General features: G+C 36.3%; 1 protein-coding gene across 11 annotated transcripts in view; it reads left to right on the top strand.

The window, feature by feature from the left end:
- atp8a2 (ATPase phospholipid transporting 8A2) overlaps positions 1–23,089 on the top strand; it is a 61,766-nt gene that overhangs the window by 22,609 nt on the left and 16,068 nt on the right. For all 11 annotated transcript variants that reach the window (XM_089125486.1, XM_039666997.2, XM_089125481.1 and 8 more), the window contains 15 exons: positions 378–460; positions 551–600; positions 705–774; positions 1,181–1,265; positions 1,353–1,492; positions 3,086–3,224; positions 4,276–4,340; positions 13,396–13,568; positions 16,941–17,124; positions 17,348–17,458; positions 19,806–19,880; positions 20,936–21,058; positions 21,567–21,645; positions 21,743–21,804; positions 22,733–22,789. In XM_089125486.1, coding sequence (XP_088981612.1) covers positions 378–460; positions 551–600; positions 705–774; positions 1,181–1,265; positions 1,353–1,492; positions 3,086–3,224; positions 4,276–4,340; positions 13,396–13,568; positions 16,941–17,124; positions 17,348–17,458; positions 19,806–19,880; positions 20,936–21,058; positions 21,567–21,645; positions 21,743–21,804; positions 22,733–22,789 — 1,496 coding nt within the window. The remainder of the gene's footprint in view (positions 1–377; positions 461–550; positions 601–704; positions 775–1,180; positions 1,266–1,352; positions 1,493–3,085; positions 3,225–4,275; positions 4,341–13,395; positions 13,569–16,940; positions 17,125–17,347; positions 17,459–19,805; positions 19,881–20,935; positions 21,059–21,566; positions 21,646–21,742; positions 21,805–22,732; positions 22,790–23,089) is intronic.

Below are 23,089 nucleotides of genomic sequence, written 5' to 3'. Positions count from 1 at the left end.
TTTCCTTCAGCTTGATGTAGTAATTAACCACTTAATTGTCACTCTTAAAACCGGTTTCATATAATAATAATATTGTCACAAAACAAAATTTCACTAATGAGGTGTATCATGGTTTCCCTAAATATCTTAAGTGGCACAACTGTTGTCAACATTGATAATAATAAGAATGTTGCTTTAGATTTCTGAAGGATCATGTGACACTGAAGACTGGAGTAATGATGTTAAAAATTCAGCTTTGTCAACACAGGAATAAATTACATTTTAAAATCTAGTAGAAATCAGTTATTTTAGATTGGAATCATACTGTTTTTTTAACTGTGCTTTTGTCAACAAATTTCAGACTTTTGACTGATGTTTCCATAATCTTGTGTTTTCAGATGAAGGAGCGCTGGTTAAAGGTGCCAAGGGTCTGGGATTTGTTTTTACTGCACGAACACCACATTCAGTCATCATAGAGGCGGTTAGTGTGTGTTTTCTTGCCATTAATAATGAGAATTCAAACTGTATGTTTTTGTATTTAATTTGTGCTTTTCTTGTGTTTGTTTCTCAGAGAGAAAAAGAGCAGACATATGAGCTTCTTAATGTACTAGAATTTTCCAGGTAGGAAACAGCTGCGAACTCTCACAACATCACACATATAACATCACAAACATAATTGTTGTGTTTTTCAATTAATAGTCTTTTTTTTTTTTTTTTTTTTGCAGCAATCGCAAACGGATGTCAGTGATTGTCAGAACACCTACAGGCAAACTTCGACTTTATTGCAAGGGAGCGGTGAGTGTCTCATAAACCACATAATTAGCGTGGAGACAGAATGTACAGTAATGTTCGAAAAATTGGGGTCAGTACGATTTTTTTGTCTCTTAAGCTCATTAAGGCTGCCTTTTATATGATCAAAAATACAGTAAAAACTGTAACATTGTGAAATATTTTACAAAAAAGACATTATAAATGTATTTATACTTTTATTCCTTACAGAATAAAAGTTTGGATTTCTTAAAAAACAATATTAATGATCCCAATCGTTTGAATGGGAGTGTTTACAGTACATACACATTAATATTTTGTTAGTTTTGTTAGTAATTCATCATTCCTTATGATGTTAAAGCTTATACTCAATAAGGATTGGATTATATGGCACAAGTCATACCAATGTAATGATGCTATGCATGTATTACAGGACAATGTGATTTTTGAGCGTCTGAACGAGACGTCACAGTATAAGGAGCTAACTTTGGCCCATCTGGAGCAGTTTGCCACTGAAGGTGAAGAGTTTCTCAAGCCTGTCATTGTTTGTCACAGTTTATCTTCTCTTTGGATTAACTTTGGTTTGTGTTTGTTTGCATGCGCAGGGCTGCGGACACTTTGTTTTGCGTACGTGGACCTTGAGGAGGGGGCATACCAGGAATGGCTGAAGGAGTACAATCGTATCAGTACTGTGCTAAAGGACAGGGCAGAGAAACTGGAGGAATGCTACGAACTCATAGAGAAGGTGCATAATTTATTATGCTTATGACTAGAGAATAGCTATTATGTTTGATCAGGGGATTGTTTGAGAGATAGTGTGTGTTTACTCTCACCAATCCAGACATCTTACTGCAAGACTGGTTCACATAGATGAACTGCATTTTGTTACACACGATGTAGATCTGAAATCAGACCTCTTAGACAGAACTGAGCAAAAGTGTGAAAGGATATCTTGTATATGTGCTAGGAATAATTGGCAAGACAATTCATGCACTGTCTCTCGCATATGGCAAGAGATGGCCATAGAATCACCAAGAGTCGTATACAACTGAAATGGTGATAGATAGATAGATAGATAGATAGATAGATAGATAGATAGATAGATAGATAGATAGATAGATAGATAGATAGATAGATAGATAGATAGATAGATAGATAGATGGATAGATAGATAGATGGATAGATAGATAGATAGATGGATAGATGGATAGATGGATAGAGTCTGATGCTGAGATTGTATATTGGTGTGCCTTAGCTGCAGTGCTTTGATTTGTCAACAGGTGGCACTGTAACATTACATTTTCACAGCTGTGAACTCCTATTATACAAAAGGTGGTGCTCTGTTGTTCTCTTATTAACTGCTACGCTATGAGCTATTAACTCACTGACTCCCCATCAGGCCAGATTACACAGTATTGCAAAACTTCGAACTTACTGATCAGAGATGTAAGCCCCAGGACACAGACGCTGTTATATAGAGCAGTGAAAATCCAGTTTGTTGGGTTTTGTGTGCTTTTCAGGGCTCTGGCCCAGATTAGTAGTCTGAGGAGGGGTTGGTATACCACAGTGAGTATAATTACCTGCGCCGGTCTGCCAAAAGCCCCATAAAACCAGAGTCAACAACACTGCTGTGTTACCTCTGCACACACACATAAATACACTAAACACTCCACAAATATTCCCTTACATACACATACATGAGGAAAAAAGAAAATAGGAAGAATTGGATATGGTAAAAGAGGAAGAGGAGTAAATGAGAGCAGACTGAGTGGTGGTGAGAAGGTGTTGAGGTGTGTTACCTGGCTTTGTTTAGTAGAAAGGTTAAAAAAATGTTGTGTGCTATTACTTTTCTAAGGATTTTTGCCTGTGGAGAATAAAACGAATTTAAAACTCCCATAGAGCTCGAGCAATATCTAGAAACCAGGATATAATAAAGAGTAAAGACTTCAGGGTCAGCAAGTAACACCACCCATAACACCCTAAAATCATAATCCAGTTCATTTTCTGAAGGTAGCGAACAAGATTCAGAATTAAACAGAATTATTTGAAATGTATAAAGAAATTCAATTTTTCTGCTGTAGTTTTAATTTAAATGCATATAAATTGTACACTTTAAATTATCCATAAACATTTTATCATATACACAATTTTGGAATATTTTCCAGAAACAAGACAATATTAATAATTACACAAATAAATGTAATCAAATGAATGCTGTCCAATTAAATTTAAAGTCCAATTCATTCAATTTTAAAAGTTTAAGTGATAGATTTTTAATTAAAAAGACTCTTATCTCTTTTCTTCTTCCATCTTCCTCTTTCATCTCTGTGTCACGCAGAACTTGCTGTTGTTGGGTGCCACTGCGATAGAAGACCGACTGCAAGCGGGAGTCCCGGAAACCATAGCAACACTCATGAAGGCCGACATCAAGATCTGGGTTCTGACTGGGGACAAGCAGGAGACGGCCATCAATATCGGTGTGTGTCATACATGGATATACATCAGTGGTGTGCAGTGGTGTCCTGAAATAAAGAGGCAAAGTCATTGGTTTATAGTAATGCTGTCAAACGATTAATCGCGATTAATTGCATCCAAAATAAAAGTTTGTGTTTGCATAATATATGTGGGTGCACTGTGTATAATTATTTTATGTAAATAAATACACACAAATGCATGTATGTTTAAGAAAAAAAATATTATTTATATATAAAATATTTATGATATAAATTATATATAAATCTATATACAGTATATACATGAAAATATTTCTTAAATATATACAAGCATGTGTGTGTATTTATGTACATAAAATAATTATACACAGTGCACAAGCATATATTATGTAAACAAAAACTTTTATTTTGGATGCAATTAATCGTTTGACAGCCCTACTTTGTTTATATATATATATATATATATATATATATATAATCTCAAATGTAAACTCGTGTCACAGTTTCACTTAATGGTCTCACTTTCCTTGTTAAATCAACGGAAAAACATCATATTTGTCCTATACAAAAAAAAAAAAAAATCTTTGTTAAAGTTCTGGGTCTGTTTTGCTGGTTTTATAAGAGATTTGTGCGCTTGTCAGCTGGACAGGAAGACCCGTTAAACCACTTAAACCAGACAAGCAAACCACCTGAGGCTGGTTTAAGCTCAGCATGGAAGACTTGATGACTTTTTTTTTTTTTTTAAGAAAATAAGCTTTTCTTTTTAATATATTACATTTGTATAATTGACATAAATACACACATATGACAGAAAACAATATCAAACAGACACTGATTGAAAACCCACAAACAAACTCCCAGATTAATGGAGACGTGGACGGAAGGTCAGATAGGCAGTCCGGCGGGCGCTGCAGACAGACAGCTCAAAATAAATTGTGTGAGATTGGAGATAAAGCACTGGACAGCAGACGAGCATTAGTGGGTAATGACAGATATACAAAGAGGTTAAGTTGTTGTTGGGGTGTCTATGTGTGGCTTTGTTTAACGCCTCTACTGGAACTCCTCTGTGCCTCAGGTTACTCCTGTAAGCTGGTGTCACATGGCATGTCCCTCGTCATCGTCAATGAAGATTCCCTGGATGTAAGTACATATTGTGTATGTATATATGTGTGTGTGTTGTCTCTGGAGGTCGTTGGGTGTGGACGGGTGAGGAAAGTGTGTGTCTCTTGTTCTTGTTCTCAATGATGACACCAGACACTTTAATTACCTTCACCTGTACATGATGAAAGCCATGATGGATCATATGTGCTGCGAACTTATATTATGCCCCAAAAAGTATGTGCTGTGTTTATGAAGGAAAAGTTACGTTCTTTTGAGTGTGTAACAGACATACAGACATAGTTATGTGCATGCTGTCACAGTTTAAACTGCCCTGTCAATCATCTTGTCACAGTTAAAATATAATTTATTTTCCTAGCGTTTTTGAGAGAAATGTGGTACTTCTCATGCGGAGAACTCTCCTTGTGTGTTTACAATTTGCATAATGATGCATTTGAAAGTAAATGACCAAACTTAAAAGTTTACAATGCTGTTGCAGATTAAATATAATGTGGATAACATTGAATAAAAACCTTTTGTCAGGTTAGATACTGATAATGAATCACCAAAACCCCTTTTAACCGTCAGACTCGCACATTCGTCATGATTGTAGCTTTTTAACACTTTTATTCTTGTTTCGTAGTTCTAATCGAATTCTTGTCCAACACGCAACGGGTTGTGGGCAATATTAGCCGTTAGATTGTGCAGGAATCTGCACTTCGGGATTCTAACTGGAAAAAGTAGACCATCCGTATATCTTTGTAATACTCATTTCAACACACTAGGGTTTGGGAGACACTAATTCTAATTTCGAATACTATTTGGGACGGAGCAATGGACACACTCATTAAGCACATGAGAAAAAGCTGAATGGCACACGCAGGTGAATTTTTAATTAGAAGAACGTTTCTGTCCTGTAGGCGGATTTTAAAGAAAGAATGCTTTAACGAATGCTTATGATTCTAGTTTTAAAAGGTGAATTATAATAGCTATCAATCTCTTTGATAATGTTTTCCTTATTTTTCCCAACTACTCTGTTGTTGGACAACTAGTCTGCTCCTCTATTTTTTCTTACACACAAGGCTAATTACTTCCAGGCAAAGATAGTCATACTAGGGAGCTTGTAAAGTCTCAGATCTCTGAGAACAGTTGGCCAGACAGCAGAGCATCACTCACACACATACACATAGACTGAGGAGAGATCTGGAAATAAAAGCTCCCAAGAAGAAACAGGATGACTGTTATGTGTTTAATTTTTCCCCCCTTGTTAAGAAACACTGATAACGGTTTGTAAAAATACAGTTGGCAGATTTTTGGCTCTTTTTGTTTCCAGTCATTTTGTTTGTAAAATGAAAACAGTATGTTCAGATGAGTCGGTTTAGTTGTTGTTGGAAGAGGCCATGCTATAATTGTAAATTATAATTATGGCTAAAGGGTATTGTTACCCCTAGCATCAAATTGCTTATTTTAAACTCATATCCATTTTTAGATGAGAAGCATGAGTTTGGCCGAATGTTGCATGTAATTTTAAAAAAGTAACTGTAAGGCTGCATTTATGTGATCATAAATAAGTAGTGGAATAAATATTGTGTTATACTATTTTAAAATAGTACAGTGAAATAGCTGTCAGCAAGATTACTCCAGGCTTCAGTGTCACATGATCCGTTGATGTTGATTTGCTGCTTGAAAACATTTCCTATTGTATTTCCTATTGAAAACCGTCCTGCTAAATGTGTTTGTGGAAATCATGATGTGCCGTTTTCAGGATTCGTTGATGAAAAGAAATGTCAAAAGAACCTTTATTTAAAAATGAAATGATTTGGAACATTATAAATGTTAAATAAAAACTGCATAAATGTAGCAATTATTCTTTCAAACTTTTGAAACTAGTGTAAATAGAACATTTAAATAAATAGAATTTATTTTAGCAAATATAAAAATGCATTGCTAAGAATACAAATTTATAATTCTATTGTGGTTTGGAATATTTATAAAATATTTAAAATAAAATATATAATAAAATATTTATTCTCATCAAACAGATAAATATAGAATGGAATTTATTTATTTTTTAAATGCGCATTTTATTTACTCAACATGTTTTAGCGCAGCTGCTTGGATGAATTGACCAATCAGCATCCAGAACTGGATCTATTTTATAAGGGCATATAATCCAATTCCCATATGATCAGTATTACTTGCCAAGTCTTTTCATTTGACTTGTTTGTTGATGTCAAAAACATGTGATGAACATTCTGGCTCAGTGTGAATAGTTCCATTAGGCTCAATCTGCAACAAGAGTTTGTGGTTGTAATGGCTGGTGATTGATTAATAAATCATAATGTTGTTTTTGTTCTTCCTCTAATGGGCCGCCATTTGCTGTAGTCAATATTGTACTTTTGAAAATTGTCCAACTACATTATAGGATTTATTGAATGAATGTTTAATGGCTTGTTATTTTGACGTTTTATACCACTAGTAAAAAGCATAGTAAAAGATTGACATTTTAAGGAGATGGGCGGTTCTTGTCTTGGTTAAAATCTACTGAAGAATTCTTTCTTATCTTACCGAGCACTTAAAATAACCCACAATACCTCAGACAATGCTGGGGTGAGCCTAATGTCACAGCTGTGTGTGTTTGTGTGAAGGGTATGAAGAGTATAGTGTGTTTGTGTGTGTGTGTGTGTGTCAGCTGCCGTTTTATGTAACGCACAGTTGGGCCAACACATCACGGTCCTTCACGTCTTCCTCCTTTCTTTCAGTCTGTCATCTATATAATGCACAAATAAGTTTGTTCGTCATTGTTGATGGTGTGATTGGTCAATTTTCTCGGTCTCTTCTCCTGTCACGCGCGTCTTCCTCCGTCTGTCAGCGGCTCCCAAATTTACAGGAACAGGGTGTGCATTAGAGTGTGTTCAAGCATAAGTGTGTGTGTCGAGTGAGGAGTAACGCGATCTCCTTTTGGCGCTCAATCTCGTCAAAACAAATTCTGCCAGCAAAGCCTCCTGGGTAAACATGATGGCTTTTGACTCAGACTCTGTGACAAGTTCCATCTGTCACTCTGCTGTGACACACACACAGTCCCATTCAGACAACTGGTGTCCTTGTAACACACATGGAGTTATTCTAATCCAAACATTTTCTTTGCCTCCTTCCTTTGTCGTGCATATTCTTTCCGTGGCCCACACATACTCACTCTTACTTTCCCAGACACACTCACACACTGTCTGTCTGTTTGATCTTTCTGATAGGCTACATTCCTTGTTTGCTGTCACACAGCCTGCATTACATGACTTACACAAACATGCTCACTGTAGTAGTCATTAATCATACACACACACAGGTTGTGCTCCTCTTTCCTCGTCCCTATGTGTAATGCTAATATTATACATAGAGCTAAGAGGTCAGCATATGCGCAAGACGGCCGTCATGTAATCGAAATCTGTCACGCACATTATTTAGGGGCCAGAACATTACAGGCATCCACTTTGATTATGTTTTATAGGTATGGGGTGTGGGTCTGACATTTAAAGGGATAGTTCACCCTAAAATGTACATTTTTACCGTTTAAGAAACCATCTATCTGTTATGAGGTTATTTAGTCTTTCAAACACTAAAGTAGACATTTTTGAAGGTTCATCCAGCTATTGCTATGCAATGACAGATCGTAGCGCCTACAAAACAACTTAAAAGTACCATAAAAGTGGTTCATACCACTCATTGAAAGCTCTGTTGTATTGCGAATGTAATCTTTATTATGTATTTTACGTAATTTATTGAAAGGATAAAACATTACTTGCAATTACTAAAGGGAATTTTAAATAAAAAATGCAATCTTTAGTCATGATTAATTCAGATTATTATAAAGCCTCTTGTAGGTTATTGCTTTATTACAAAGCCTCTTGTATGTTATTGCTTTTATAAAAAGTTCCTATGTAATGAAAGTATTATGGGAACAGGCTTTCGTTTTTTTATTATTCTGTTCAAAAGTTTGTGGTTTTGAACAGATAAGCCGTGTGTGTGTGTGTGTGTGAGGCCTTGCTGCCTTATGCTGTTTATGACACAACTGCTATTGAACAGATAAGGTGACCTGTCATATGTCACAGCAGTTGGCCTTTATGTCTCACTCACTTGTGTGTGTGTGTGTGTGTGTGTGTGTGTGTGTGTGTGTGATTTCTCTATGAATGGAGAATGTGATCTGTGCTATGTAACACCAAAGGGGCCTTTCTCTCTATTCTAAATATAAATGTGATAAGATCCCTTTCGCAGGAACCTGAGAACACAACAAAGCCCCAGTGTGTGTGTGTGTGTGTGCGTGCGCTTGTACAGTAGTGTGTTCTATAAATGTATGTGTTTGTGAGAACATGTACTCTATTCAGTTCCCAGCACAAAGATATACAGAAAATAACATTTACCTTGGATCATGAAATACATTCACTTTTGATATCTGTCAGGGAATGACAGAAAAATGTACAGCACGTCCAAAATAGGGGAAGTCTGGAGTCTAAATGAGTCCTTAATGGGTAAAACTCCAGTGTCTCAAGAGTTCCTTGCAAAAGGTCTTGATAGAAATAATAGAATAACAATGAAATTGCATCACTTGCAGCTGTCCAATAGCATCTGTCCACTCATTCCATCCTGTCAAACCGATTTCACCACCTGAACTCATTCAACACATGGTCAGTCCTGGAACTCAGTCCCACATCATTTGGAATACGTGCTAGTGCTTTCATATTATTTATTTAGTTATATTTAATATTTTTGTTTTACTTTTACACATTTTAAAAGAGTATTTTTTTATATAGAAAGGTGGCATTGACGCTTTTAAGAGCATAAAACATCTACTATAATACAATTTATGATGTTGCTTGCAAAATATTTTAGTGGTTATATGGTAAATTTCATTAACATTTATTAAAGCATAAGGCATCACAAACTAACAATGAACGTTACACATGTACTAATGTGATTTTTATTTCAGTATATTTTATGTTTTAAATATTAACATTAATGTATTATGAATGAATCTTGAACAGAGCTATTATAAATTAACATTAACATCCTTATTGTACATTTTTCTAGCCACTCCCAATGTTTTTATTCATTTTCACGAAAATTTCATGGCCCCCAAAATATTTTGTTTATCTTTAATAACATGCAATGTATTAAACGAACGAACGAACAGACCCTCTGCTTTTTTTAATAAACACTTGAATGTGGGCAAGTTTCATTTAAAAATAAATAAATAAATGAGCAAAAAGCGGAGAAAAACATTTTTTTGCCAAAGACTACATCATGATCAGATTCAGAACAATGATCAAAGCAAAGTTGGAGTAGATCGAATCCATCAACATGCTTGCACAGTCTTATAGTCGACATTTTATTCGGTTTTGATTTATTTGCGGTTTAATGTTGGTGATTTTACATATGCATCTGCTTACATATGTGTCTGCATCTATGTTTGCATGAGTTTTAATTCAGTCAGGAAATTCAGTAATCTTTCTGAAGATGTCACAGCGCCAACTACTGTATAACAATCAAATCATGGAAATCCGGAAAATTCTGTCAATTGCAGGGAAAGAGTTAAAGGGCTAGTAAAGGTAGTAGAGATATCATTAAAGTAATTCATGTGACTCCAGTTGTTTAATTTGCGACGCAAGAGCTTTGTTTGCACACACACAAAAAAGTTGTTAACGCAAGAGCAGACTTTATTGCGTGAACGTGCATTGGAGATTCATATTCAGCAAATAAAGTGGTAAATTAATGTTTTTTCATCTTGAGGACCGCTTAGTAGCCCCTGTCCACCTGGTTGGTAACCCCTTTCCTAAAGTATTGGCAAGGTTATGGACTAGAGTCAGACCGATTTATCGACAGGCCGATATTATCGGCCGATATTAGGCATTTTCCAAACTATCGGTATCGGCAGTTAAAATGGCCGATAAATTAATATTTCAAAAATAAAATAAAAATGGACGAAACAAGCTTCAATCATGTCATGAGTGTTGGAGAGGTATAGTTTGTCCACCAGAGGGCACAAGTTTCTTTTTAAAATGCATTATTAAATTATTAAAACTCATAAAGAACTACAAATAACTAATGTTTGGGAAATACGTTAATTTTTTGTTGCGCGTTTCTGAAAAAAAAAATCTCGGCCGATATTTCGGAATATCGTATTTTAAAACCAACAAATATTTGTATCGGTATCGGCCTTCAAAATCCTTTATCGGTCAGGCTCTATTATGGACAGTCAAACTGTATGGCTTGAGTTTGCATGAATGCAGTATGAATTCTGTGTTCAGTGTGTGGCTTCTGGTTTGCCCAGGGATTAGGATTTAGTGACTGTTGGCGGTTTCCATGGAAACGGCGCTGGCAACCGTGACAGCTAGAGGTTTGACTGGCACGTTCTTCAGGCTTATTAGCACCTCTGTGGTAGAGTATTAGGATGTTTACTGCAACACAAAGCTAATTGCTCGCACACACACACAAACCCACACACCCACTCATACACAAAGGTTTAGAAGGTCATTAATGTGGTCATTTAATTGTTAAATACATAAGATGTTCAAACAGTCCTGTTAGTCTCAGATAAAGACTTCTAAACTCACACCCTGGTGAGAGACACATTGACACTTCCTGTCTGAAGTTAATACTAAACTGAAGCAGCCGTGAGTGTCTAATGGAGAGTGTGGAAAATAAAGAGCTGTCTTTAATAAATAAACTAAGTTAGCTGGGAAATTTTGTCGGTAATGAATTACCGGTAGCAGTTTTCTTAGGCCACTGTTTACACACTGAGACACACGCACAAATGCTTTGACATTCAGCACTCCGTTGATCCATAATCAGTCTTAATTCTTTCATTACGTTTCTGTTTTTTTTTTTCCCCTCTTGTTTACTGGGAAAGGTGAAAGCAAACAGGAATTCCTGAATGAAAAGAAACACACACAGGCAAAACATGTTTGGGTTGAGCTGAGGAGAGGAGATGAGCTCTAGTTACTCAGGAATCTTGATGGGTGATTTCAGCTCCGCTATAAACAGTGTTCTGAAACCTATCGAGCTGCTATTGCCTACATAGACTGCTGCCTTCTGAGGGAACATCCTAAACATCTTGGAATGCTCTACATAGACACAAACATATATTGTGTACCACACATCCACATATGAGACTCAACTTGCGATTAGTTTAAATAGAGATTGATGTTAGCATGTTGCTAAGCTAAGCTAATAATCATCGTAAGTATACAAATATTAAATCAAATATTATTTTAGTGGTGCTTTTTTAGTATCAAATGAAATTATCCCTAAATATTTTGTTTTCCACTGAGCCCACTCTTGTAAAAAAGATGTACACTTTGGCATACTTTTAAAAATTGTACATATGGATATTATGTACTTAACATAGATATGCTTATCTTTTTTCAAGTAAAATGCCAAATAAATGCAGTTTTTTAAAACTTAAATGCATGTTATTTACAATTAAATGAAAAAATGTTTACATTTAAATTTAGATTTTAAATTTAATTTAAGTTTAAATTTAGATTAAATGCATTAATTATTATTTTTACCCACTTAAATAGGACTTCCATTTTAATATGCAATTTCATAATTACATTGTCTTTGAAATATGGTTTAAGTTTATTGTCAAATGTACTGTCAAGCATTCTTGGTAATTAAATAAACTTTAACGTAATTTCTATTGAAACGTGTACCATGTAATTAAATTGTAATTAAGCTTTTGAATTTATTTAAAATATATTAACATTAAATATCAAAACACACTACAGTTTAAAATTATAATCAAGTGCTTTACATGTGCTTTAGTTTTTAGTCAACACATAAAAATGAGTGTACTTTAAAAGAACAAAAGATTGTTAAAAACATTGATGTTAATTTAAAGTTTAAAAATGTAGCTTAAAATAAAACTTTTAGAGTGATAAAAATGTACTTTCTTAAGTTTCCTTTTACTTCATTAATATTGTATTATCTGAAAGTACAGTTTTTAAAAATATACTTGGAAGTACACTGTACTATAATAAAGCGCATTTGTTCTTCAAGGGCAAAGGCAGCATAGTGCATTCTGGGATTGTCTATATATCTACAGTGGCTCTTAGAAGAGAACAGTCTTTGCATCTAAAAGCACAAATATAACACCTACTTCTGTAGGCAGCTCACTAAGTTTTGAAGCAAGTCAATCGTTTCGGCAAGATATTGATTAGAGCTGGCATTGTGGAGTGAGTTCATTCTCTGTGTTGCACATAGGCTGTGGTATCGCTGACAGAGACTTCAACAGCTGCGTTCATGTATGTTTGTGTGTGTATGCGTGTGTGGCCGCCAGCGCCGTGCCTTGTTGCGTGCTGCGTCGTCCACATGGTTCTCGTTACAGAATGAAGGATGTTTGTTTTCTCTATTAGTGATTCTGTCCCCATTATCAAGATCTCAATCAAAAACTGCCTGCAACCACAATTCAATAAACGCGCACTTTTTATCTCTTTTTATCTCTCCTTGTCTTTTCATCTCACACATTGCCTACGTATCTAAATGCGGACATACCAATAGACATCTGTTGCTTTTATAAAATGCGAACTAGCTAACATCAAAGTTCTTGACAAAAACTTGTCAAACTTTTCTTTTCTTTCTTCCCTTCCTCCATCCTTTATCATATTTGTAACTCTCTCTCCCCATATAAAGTTGTTGGTGGCCAACAGTTCATGCTTTCGAGTCCTTTAAGCCAGGGCTTAGGGTGTCTCGGGTGACAGGATGATGTGTAACAGGTGTGTGTGTGAGAGAGAGAGAGAGAGAGATTGTGCCGCTAACAGCCCCAATGACACCACTTAAAACATCCCCTTCAACTTTCTTTGGCATTACACTCTTGCTCTGATATGTGTGTGACCCGTGTGTGTGCGTGAGAAGTGCGTGAAGTGCAGTGTTAGAGAAATAAATGTGTGCTGGCATGTTTCTCAGGAAGAGATTGAAGTACTTTTATATCTATGGACATGGTATAGAAATTAAACTGTAAAAATGACAAATATGAACGTAGTGTAATATATTATGGGTTTTTAGTATGTGTGGTTATAAATTTTCTCTCTTTCTTAACCCCCAGGCTACCAGGGCCACACTAACAGCTCATTGCTCCTCGCTGGGTGACTCTCTGAGGAAGGAGAACGAGTTGGCGCTCATCATTGACGGACAGACTTTAAAATACGCCCTCTCTTTCGAAGTGCGACAGTCCTTCCTCGACCTTGCGCTGTCTTGCAAGGCTGTCATATGTTGCAGGTATTTAGACAAAAACACATATAAACCTCCTCACATCACTGCCTTAATAAACAAGCTAATGATAAACCCAGAAGTCTTTGCTCAGATGTTGCACTTCAGCTTTGACAAATGAATACAAATTAAACTATTGACAACTGAATCAGCAGAGGCAATACAATTTTATGTTGATAAATAATCATTAAATGTGATTATTTAAAGGGATCGTCAGTATTTACTCACCCTCATGTTGTTCCAACCCCGTAAGACCTTCGTTCATCTTCGGAACACAAATTAAGATCTTTTTGATGAAATCTGAGAGCTGGATCACTCCTGTGTCCTAGTCCATAGGCTTCTTGAGGGATTGAAAAGTTATTAAAGACATCGTTAAAATAGTCCAAGTGACTACAGTGGCTCAAGGTTAACGTTATCAAGCGATGAGAATAAATTTTGTGCGAAAACATAAATAACGACTTTATCTCAACTATTGACTTCCTTCTCTTTGATCGTCTAGTCAGTTAAACTAATGTAATTGCGTAGAGCTACGTCACATGTAGGCTCACTATTGGCCAACGCTGGTTAAACTAGTAACCTGACTCGAGGCCAAGAGAGAAGGAAATGAACATTTGAAAAATAAAGTCATTATTTTTGGGGGGTTTTGCACACAAAAAGTGTTCTCGTCGTTTGATAAACTTAAGATTGAGCCACTGTAGTCACTTGGACTATTTTAACGATGTCTTTAATAACTTTTCGACGCCGGCAAGTTTCAATCCCTCAAGAAGCCTATGGAAGAGTGATCCAGCTCTCAGATTTGATCAAAACTATCTTAATTCGTGTTCTGAAGATGAACGAAGGTCTTACAGGGTTTGAACAACATGAGCGTGAGTAAATTCTGACAGTATTTTAATTTTTGGGTGAACTATATAGCTTTTTTTACTTATTGTTACAGTATATATTATACACAGTGTACTGTTTTTACAGTATTTGTATATATAGATCAAATAATATAGAATAATCTGATGCAAAATATTTGAGTTCAAATTAAAATTTAGTTTGAATGCAGACTTTATTATCTTGGCTAATGTGAGACATTTGTCAGGGAAAAATAAGAACGTCATAAGCATGAGACTCAGTTTGCTCTCCATATAATCTCATTGTTTTCTATGCGAGACATTTAAGATTTTAAAGAGCTCTTCTCTGGGGTTTGTTTTTGTTATGGGTATTCATTCAGGCATTCGCACTGAACAGCCGTGCTTGTGTGCGTACTGCGTGTGGCAGTGCATGTGTGTGCGTCTTTAAGTAAAAGGTTGTGTCTTGCCCTGGGTGACTAAATAACTGGTGAAAATAAGCGCTTGGCTCCCAGAACAGAGAGGCTCTGCAGAGGTAATGTAATATACTGAGCTCTGTGCAAATGTCAAACTAATGACTCACTTACTGTCATTATACACTCACACACACTCTCACACACAGGTAGACAATGCAGTCATTCACATCACATTGTTGAGTACTGTAAATGTTTATCTGAACATAATCTGAATATAAATAAGTGTGCTTCAAGCTTCAGACAGTTCTGATTCGATAATAAAGTGTGTTTCCATCTGTGAGAGGGAGTAATTGACTTGCTGTTGCATGAAGCCCATATCCGGACTGTGGTCTCCAAGGCCCTACAAACCGACTGAACCAGCCCTTCCAGCACCCCCCACACTGTCCCGAACTGCACATATTCACAGACAACCAGCAGAGAGGAGCACAAATGTGTGTGTGTATGTGTGTGTGTGTTGGAAAGAAAGTTTGCATCTGTGTGTGTGTTACATGCACGGTTTCCTGAGTTCACACTCTGTTTGTTTAAAGAGCTGCTTTAACCTTCTTATTTTCTGCTCAATTCCACCATGGAGAACATTAGCCCGCCTTTCATCTGTCTCCGGCCTCCGATCTCCCCCCAGCTCACTGTGAGCTATAGAGTTATAGTGGAAAAAGGGTGGAATTGATCAACACAATGACAAGAGAAAGTGCTTTGGGGAGAATTTGTCTTTTCGATTGTCGATTTTTATGAGTATACCATGGTCATGATATTAAAGAGATCATACGTGTCTGAACTAGCTCATACTTTTCTGGCCAACCTTGAAACGTATTATTGCAGCACTAATATTACGGTCTCCTTTTGGTTAAGTTTTTGTACTTTAGCATTTCTCAATGCTGCTAAATGAATAAATGTAAATGTGTGTCAATGATCATTAATTTTCCTTTAAAATACAAATCTCATCCAACACCTTCCATTCGGAGAAAGAGAATATAGTTTAATGAGAGTTTCCTGATTTACATGTCTCCAAGCCTCTCTAAAAATACTACACTAATACTGTTTTTTCTTTTCTTTTTGTTGTTTTTGATGTTTTGGTACTGCGTGCCATAGCACATTTACTTCAAAATACATCGGTAAATATCCCAAAAAACAAAAGTTGTTTTGGAAAAAAAAACATGGTGGTACTATAATTTTGGCATTAATATTTAATCAGAATATACAGCTAATGTTGAATGGCTGTCAATAAGCAAAGGTTCCAGAGTGTATAGTTAAAGGAACAATTCGCCGAGGACCCCAAAGGAGAATCCTTTTGTAGTGCCGGATCAAGCAAAATTGTATATTTGTATAAAAATATATTTTAACGTGTTTAAGACATAGGCTAAGGTAAAAGGCTCAGTATGCTAATGCTGCCTTCACGGAATTATCATAAATATGAGTTTCCTAGTTAAAAACTGGACATGAACGCCCTCTGAAGTCGGATTTAGAAGCTCGGGATAATTTTGATATCCAAATTCCTGAGTTGGAAATAAACTTTAAACATAGTGGAGGGGAAAAGAATTGCCCTGACAGCTATTTTTTTATTTATAAAAATTCCTTGTCATTAAAGTGCATATTTACATATATGAATAATCATTTGAAGTGTATTGTATGTTTTATGCGCAGCAAAATAGCCTTTATTTGACCGAAATTCAAGAATGGTGAGCAAGCTATCTAGATAATCGTGGTAATTGTTTAAATGGTTGTCAATTTAGGAAAGGCTAAATATAATTATGGTTTTAATAAGATTTTCCCAGTAGATAAGCAAGAATAAACCTGGTGTCCTCCATGATTCCTGTTTTTTCCAACAACTAAGCACTTGAATGTTTTGTACCATTAAAAATGAATTATGTTCCAGTAAAAGTGCTTTTAGACATTGAAATCACTTTGGGGTCTAAATGGTTCATGACACCAAATCTCTTGGTCACTTTACACTTCTCTGTTGCTGTCTGATGATGACATCATCAATGTCACGACATTGCCCATTGATGCACATTATGAACAAATGCGAATTTTCTTAGTGCTTGTTTACTGATACTTTTGTCATATTTATCTTACAGGGTGTCTCCACTGCAGAAGTCGGAGATTGTGGACATGGTAAAGAAGCATGTGAAGGCCATCACACTGGCTATCGGAGACGGAGCCAATGACGTGGGCATGATACAGACGGCACACGTGGGAGTTGGCATAAGCGGGAATGAGGGCATGCAGGCCACCAACTCATCTGATTACTCTATAGCTCAGGTCTGACAGACACACACACACAATCATGTAATTTATTATTCTGTGACTCGGTCACACACACACACATCTGATCCTTAAAACTGTAATTACACTACCACAACACAAAACACACAGCAGTCTTCTGCCCACAGCGCTGTTGTATCCGGGTAGCTGATCCTGCTGTAATGGTTCACATGTGTTCCTGCGGGCAAACTAATTCTTCTCTCAAACTCTTTCTCTTTAGTTCTCATACCTGGAGAAGCTTTTACTGGTTCATGGGGCTTGGAGTTACAACCGGGTCACCAAATGTATCCTGTACTGTTTCTATAAGAATGTGGTTCTGTACATCATAGAGGTGCGTACATAATATCAAACAAAACAGGGACTTTTCAAGGGGTAGTTCACTAAAACATAAAAATTCTGGCCTCATGTGTCATCATGTTCCTGACCCATATTTTTTTCGTACTTTTTTGAAACACAAAAGATCACTTGAAAGATTCATGCTGCTCTTTTCAATACAATGCGTTTCATGCTTTGTGTAAGGTATGATCAGAACTCTCTAGATACAGGACTTGTACTTTACAAGTGCTTGAAGTCCTTAAACCAGTGAAAACTGTCATATTTATGACAAGCTACTTTAGTGCTTTAAGACATTTTTTAAAAAACACTAATACAATAATTGTATGCAAATTAACGCTGCAGTCCAGTTTTTTTTTTTGTTTTTTTTTTTTTACAAATATAGAGCAATTCCTCATGGCTAAGTATATGATATAGCTTTCATTCTGAAGGACAATCATATATTAATGGAAAAAATCAGTTTGAATGAAGAAAGCGATATCTGTCATAGTATCCTTTCAATGGTTAAGGGAATTTCCCATGACTGGGACATGCTCTTCTATGCACTGAAATTTCTAGGGCTTCAGCAGTCATTGCATACTTTACATGTGCTGCACTTTATTTGTACCATTTTGTTTTATTAGTATACTTTTATTGATCAATTTACCTTTAGAATTTGAAAGATAATAAAGATATCGTTTTTATAAGCGAGATCTCTGATTGTAAACTTTGAAAACCAAAAAATTTGTGCTTGTAAACACATTTTTTAATACAAATTAGGGCTGTGCAAAGATTAATTGGGATTAATCGCATCCAAAATAAAAGTTTGTGTTTATATAATATATTTGTGTGTACTGTGTATAAATATTTTGCATGCATGTATATATTTAAGAAAATGTGTTTTTCATATATACAATATTTACAATTATATATAATATAGATTATATATTTGTATGTGTGTGTGTGTATGTATATATATATATATATATATATACAAACAGTATTTTACGTGCAAATAATTCTTAAATAAATACATGCATGCATATGTATTTATATATACAAAACAATTATACACAGCACACACACATATATTATGTAAACACAATCTTTTATTTGGATGCAATTAATCGTAATTTATCTTTGCACAGCCTTCTTACAAATATATATAGAAATAGCTTTTTGGCCATGCAGTTTTTTAAAATGGTTTGTTTTATTATCCAGTAAACACAAACAGCTACCAAAAAATCTGAAATGAATTGGTCAAAATGTGTAGATATCTTTTATATAGATAAAAATGTTATAAACACCCCATACGTTTTTGGATTATGCATTTTTTAAAAGAAAGTCATACGGTTTGGAATGCAAGTAAATTCTTCATTTATCTTTTTGGGCAAACTATTCCTATTAAACAACATAGTTTTGCCTTTGGAATGTGTTGTACTTGCATGGTATGAGATCAGATAACTTTTTAAAGAGAGTCATCTAATAGGCCATTATCCACACACACACACAAACATGTTTGCTTACTCTTTTTCCCCTCAAACCTTTTGCTAGCTTTTTTTTCACACAGACACCCTTGCGTACATTAAGGAGACTGCTTGCAGCTGTTTATGGAAGTGTTTGACAGTGATAAATGAGATGCCCCCTCACTAGTCTCTGCTTTCCATCACACACACACATACTCGCAGGCACAGACAAAGAGCCGCTGACCCCTATCTATAGTGGCTGGGTCCTTCCAGTTCAAAACTGCATACCAGATACACTGTCATCCGAGAGCTGTGTTGGCCTAAGTGTGTGTGTGCACGCTAGGTAGAGTGTGAGCTTTACTGACAGGGTCACCATGCTGTCCGGTGGAGCATTTGTCAGCTGTGCCACCCCCTAAAATGGCAGCAGGTGCAGAAACATGCCCCCTCATCCCCCCGAGGACTCGGCCTCTGTGTATCGGACTGTGTGCTGATGTGGGTGGGTGTGTGTTACGGGAAGATCTGGGTAGAGGTTAAATGTTTAGATGTCTCTATATTTTTGGAATGCGATTGTCTGTGCACATCTGTCAGTGTATTTGGGGGAGAGGGGTGTTTTGGGGGTCTTACTGAGGATTAGCCTCTAGCAAAGAAGAGCTTTAAAGGTCAAAGTTCACCGACTGTCTTTGTCTTCATAGCAAAGACATTATGGGGGATGGACAGCAAGTGTACATGTGTATGAGTGTGTGTGTGTGGCCTTTTGTTTGTATGAACTGACCTCTGCCTTGAGTTTGATGTTGTCTGAAGCACTTTGCTAGAGTGTTTAGTGTTTTCTATTTATCACAGTGTTGGTTATCTTCACTTCTGTATTTTTAACTTCAAATTTCGTCCTCTTTTTTCCCACAGCTTTGGTTTGCATTTGTAAATGGTTTCTCTGGACAGATCCTGTTTGAACGGTGGTGCATTGGCCTGTACAATGTGGTACGTGTGTGTCTGTCTTGCTCTCATTTTTATGTTAATATGTTTCAAAAATCTTGTGAGCTGCCTACCAATACATAATTTTAAGGCATCTTAGGGGCACTCCTGACAAGGCTTTGGCAGCATCAAACGTAACATTTATCATTCACAAAGACAATCCCAGAATGCACTGCAGCAAATGTTGTGGATAAAGTTCCAACATGGTCAAGATAATTGTCAGTAATAGTGATCTTTGACACATTTTTATTTATTTATCAGAAGATAAAGGGGTCCACCTTGCAATGGGTAATAAATATATATTAGAATATATTGATATATATTAATATACAGTACATTTTTTTTAAACAAGTCTCTTATGCCCATCAAAGCTGGATTTATTTGAAAAATATATAGTAAAATTGTGAAATATTACTACAATTCAAAATAACTCTTTTCTATGTGAATATATGTTAAAGTGTAATTTATTCCTATGATTTCATCATTACTCCAATCTTCAGTGGCACATGATCCCCCAGAAATCAATCAATAATATGCTGATTTGCTGCTCAAGAAACATTTCTTCTTATTATCAGTGTTGAAAACCGTTGCTTCATATTTTTGTGGAAAACTTGATACTTTTTTTCAGGATTCTTCAATAGAAATTAATAGTATATGTATTAATAATTTCTTCAATAGAAATTAATAGTATATGTATAGACTGTTTAAAAGAACAGCATGTTTTTGAAATATAGTTATTTTGTACTGTTTATAAATGTCTTTAGTGTCACTTTTGACCAATTTAATGCATCATTGTTGCTAAATAAAAGTTTTAATTTTTTTTTTTGCTGACCCCAATCTTTTGAACTATAGTGTGAATCCTCTGATTAGCATCAGCCATTGAAAAACACCTATTGTTCGACCAAAATATTTTACAAATACAGCAAAGACCATAGTTTACTTAAAAAATTGTTTGCTGTGTATTTTTATGCTTCGTTTATCAAATATACAGTATCATAAATCAGATGCATTGTGTATATAATAAACTACAACACTTTCATGAAAGTTCATGTACGTTTCAGATCTTTACCGCTCTCCCTCCTTTCACGCTGGGGATAGTTGACCGGCCATGCAGTCAGCAGAACATGCTACGATTCCCTCAGCTGTACCGCATCACACAGAACGCAGAAGGTTTTAACACTAAGGTACGGTGCACCAAGAGTTCAGTAGTCAATACTAATGCACAATTTCAGTCACAAGTTACTCATACTGATTCAACAAATACTACGAGACATATAAATCTGTCTGCAGTGACTGTTTGATTACGATCACCACGCTTGTCTACATCCTGTGCTATAATTGATTATCACGGTCTGATGTGGTTTACAGCATCAGCATGTTGTTTGACTTGTGATTTCCCCGTGGATAAACAGCAGTGCAAGAAGAAACTCTGCTGCCATCTAGATAATAATGAGATTCATGAGGCTGAAATAAGACAGTCATTCATTTATAGCTGAGGATCAGTGTTTGTATGTGTGTGTTTTCGGGGTGATCTGGGGGACATTACACTAGCTGTGCAATTGCAGAGAAGCTGTTTGTGTGGGCTTTGTGTATCTTGGCATTAGTTTGTCTTGACTGACTCTCCCCCTCTCCCGTTCCTGCTTTCTGTCCCTCCCTTCCTCTCTCTTTCATTGCCTCTTTCTCTTTTTCCAGGTCTTTTGGGGTCACTGTATAAATGCTCTCATTCACTCCATTATTCTCTTCTGGTTTCCACTCAAAGTCCTGGAGCACGGTAGCTATCTCAAGCACTCACATGCACATTTGTAGACCACTTCGGCTGGAGTGCGTCAATTGCTAAGTATCTTTCATCGCCCCTTTTGTTCCTTCAGACACTCCTTTTGACAACGGCAACAGTGTCGACTACCTGTTCGTGGGGAACATCGTCTACACGGTGAGTTGTCAGCGTGGCATTTGCTTCTCCATAGCCCCCTGCCAATGAGAGGTCACACACTGTTATTCCATTCGCTGACCACCAGTGTAAACACTGCAAACTTGTTAATGTCTCTTTTCGCTGGATATTCTTGAAAAAAGTCCTTGTGAAATGACCCCACAACTCAAAGCAAGAACGACAGGAACTCTGCGAGGAGACTGATCAGAACGGACAAGGCCGCTCACCGGTGGTTTTTGTGGGCAATTTATGACTTATATTTCTGCGTTTCAGCTCTAGAATTTATGACTGTCCTAACTATTTTATTACATAAAATGCTTGAAATGGGTAAAGCTTCTTTGGGTTAAATTATTGAATTGAGCCAGTGTTCAAAACTTTCATTACAGACTGGGAACCCGATTTGGTTAATAAACTTATTTTAATGCTAAATAGAAAACAACACTGGTCTGTACAGTAAATATGCAATGTCACTAGTGTTCCCTCCCTATTAGCCAATCAGTATACAGTATTTCGTTTCAGTGAACAATATTTCGCCAAGCATTATAAAAACGAGGCCATGTGTGTGACCCAGACTATTAAATACAGTACATTTGAAGGTGATACTAGACTCGAGCCATTAAAACAGTAATGAATGAGTCCCATGGGGAGTGAAGTCTTTGTGTGCTGGTATTTCTTTTCTGTGCCTTGCGGGCTTCCGTGTGCCTGAATGTGTGTACGAGTGTTACTTTAGGGATAAATGTGTAATTGTGTGTTTTAAAGCAGTGTACGTCGCTAGAGGCGATAGTAAGTCGATGCCTGTGTGAAAGCCCTCATCTGGTTTTGTACGAGGCTGTGCAGAATGTTTTACCAGGATGATGAGTGCATATCATTACTGTTATTTATGACTGACTCTCTCTCTCTCTCTCTTTCTCTCCTTCTCCTCCTGGTGCAGTATGTGGTGGTAACTGTATGTCTGAAAGCCGGTATGGAGACCACAGCATGGACAAGGGTACGTCAGTCCCCATCCTCCAACACAAACAAACACACACACACACACGCTTCACTGCCTGCCATCACAGCTCAGAGCAATGAGCGTCTCTGGCAGGACTTATGAAAATGCTGTCTAATACATCAAATTTATTTCAAAGGATTTGTTCTATCTGGAGTAAAAGGAGCACTTGATATCATGTGTCTGATTCTATAATCATATTTCCAAGTAATATTATTTTTCTCAACCCTTTGACCATTCTTTTTTTCTTGTTTTAAACATACTCATTTTTCCTTTTCAAGTATGTATCTTAAATTGAGA

The sequence above is a fragment of the Pimephales promelas genome, chromosome 22 (assembly GCF_988280905.1).
Source record: "Pimephales promelas chromosome 22, fPimPro1.hap1.1, whole genome shotgun sequence".
Taxonomy (NCBI): domain Eukaryota; kingdom Metazoa; phylum Chordata; class Actinopteri; order Cypriniformes; family Leuciscidae; genus Pimephales; species Pimephales promelas.
This window is presented reverse-complemented; position numbering and strand designations above follow the sequence as displayed.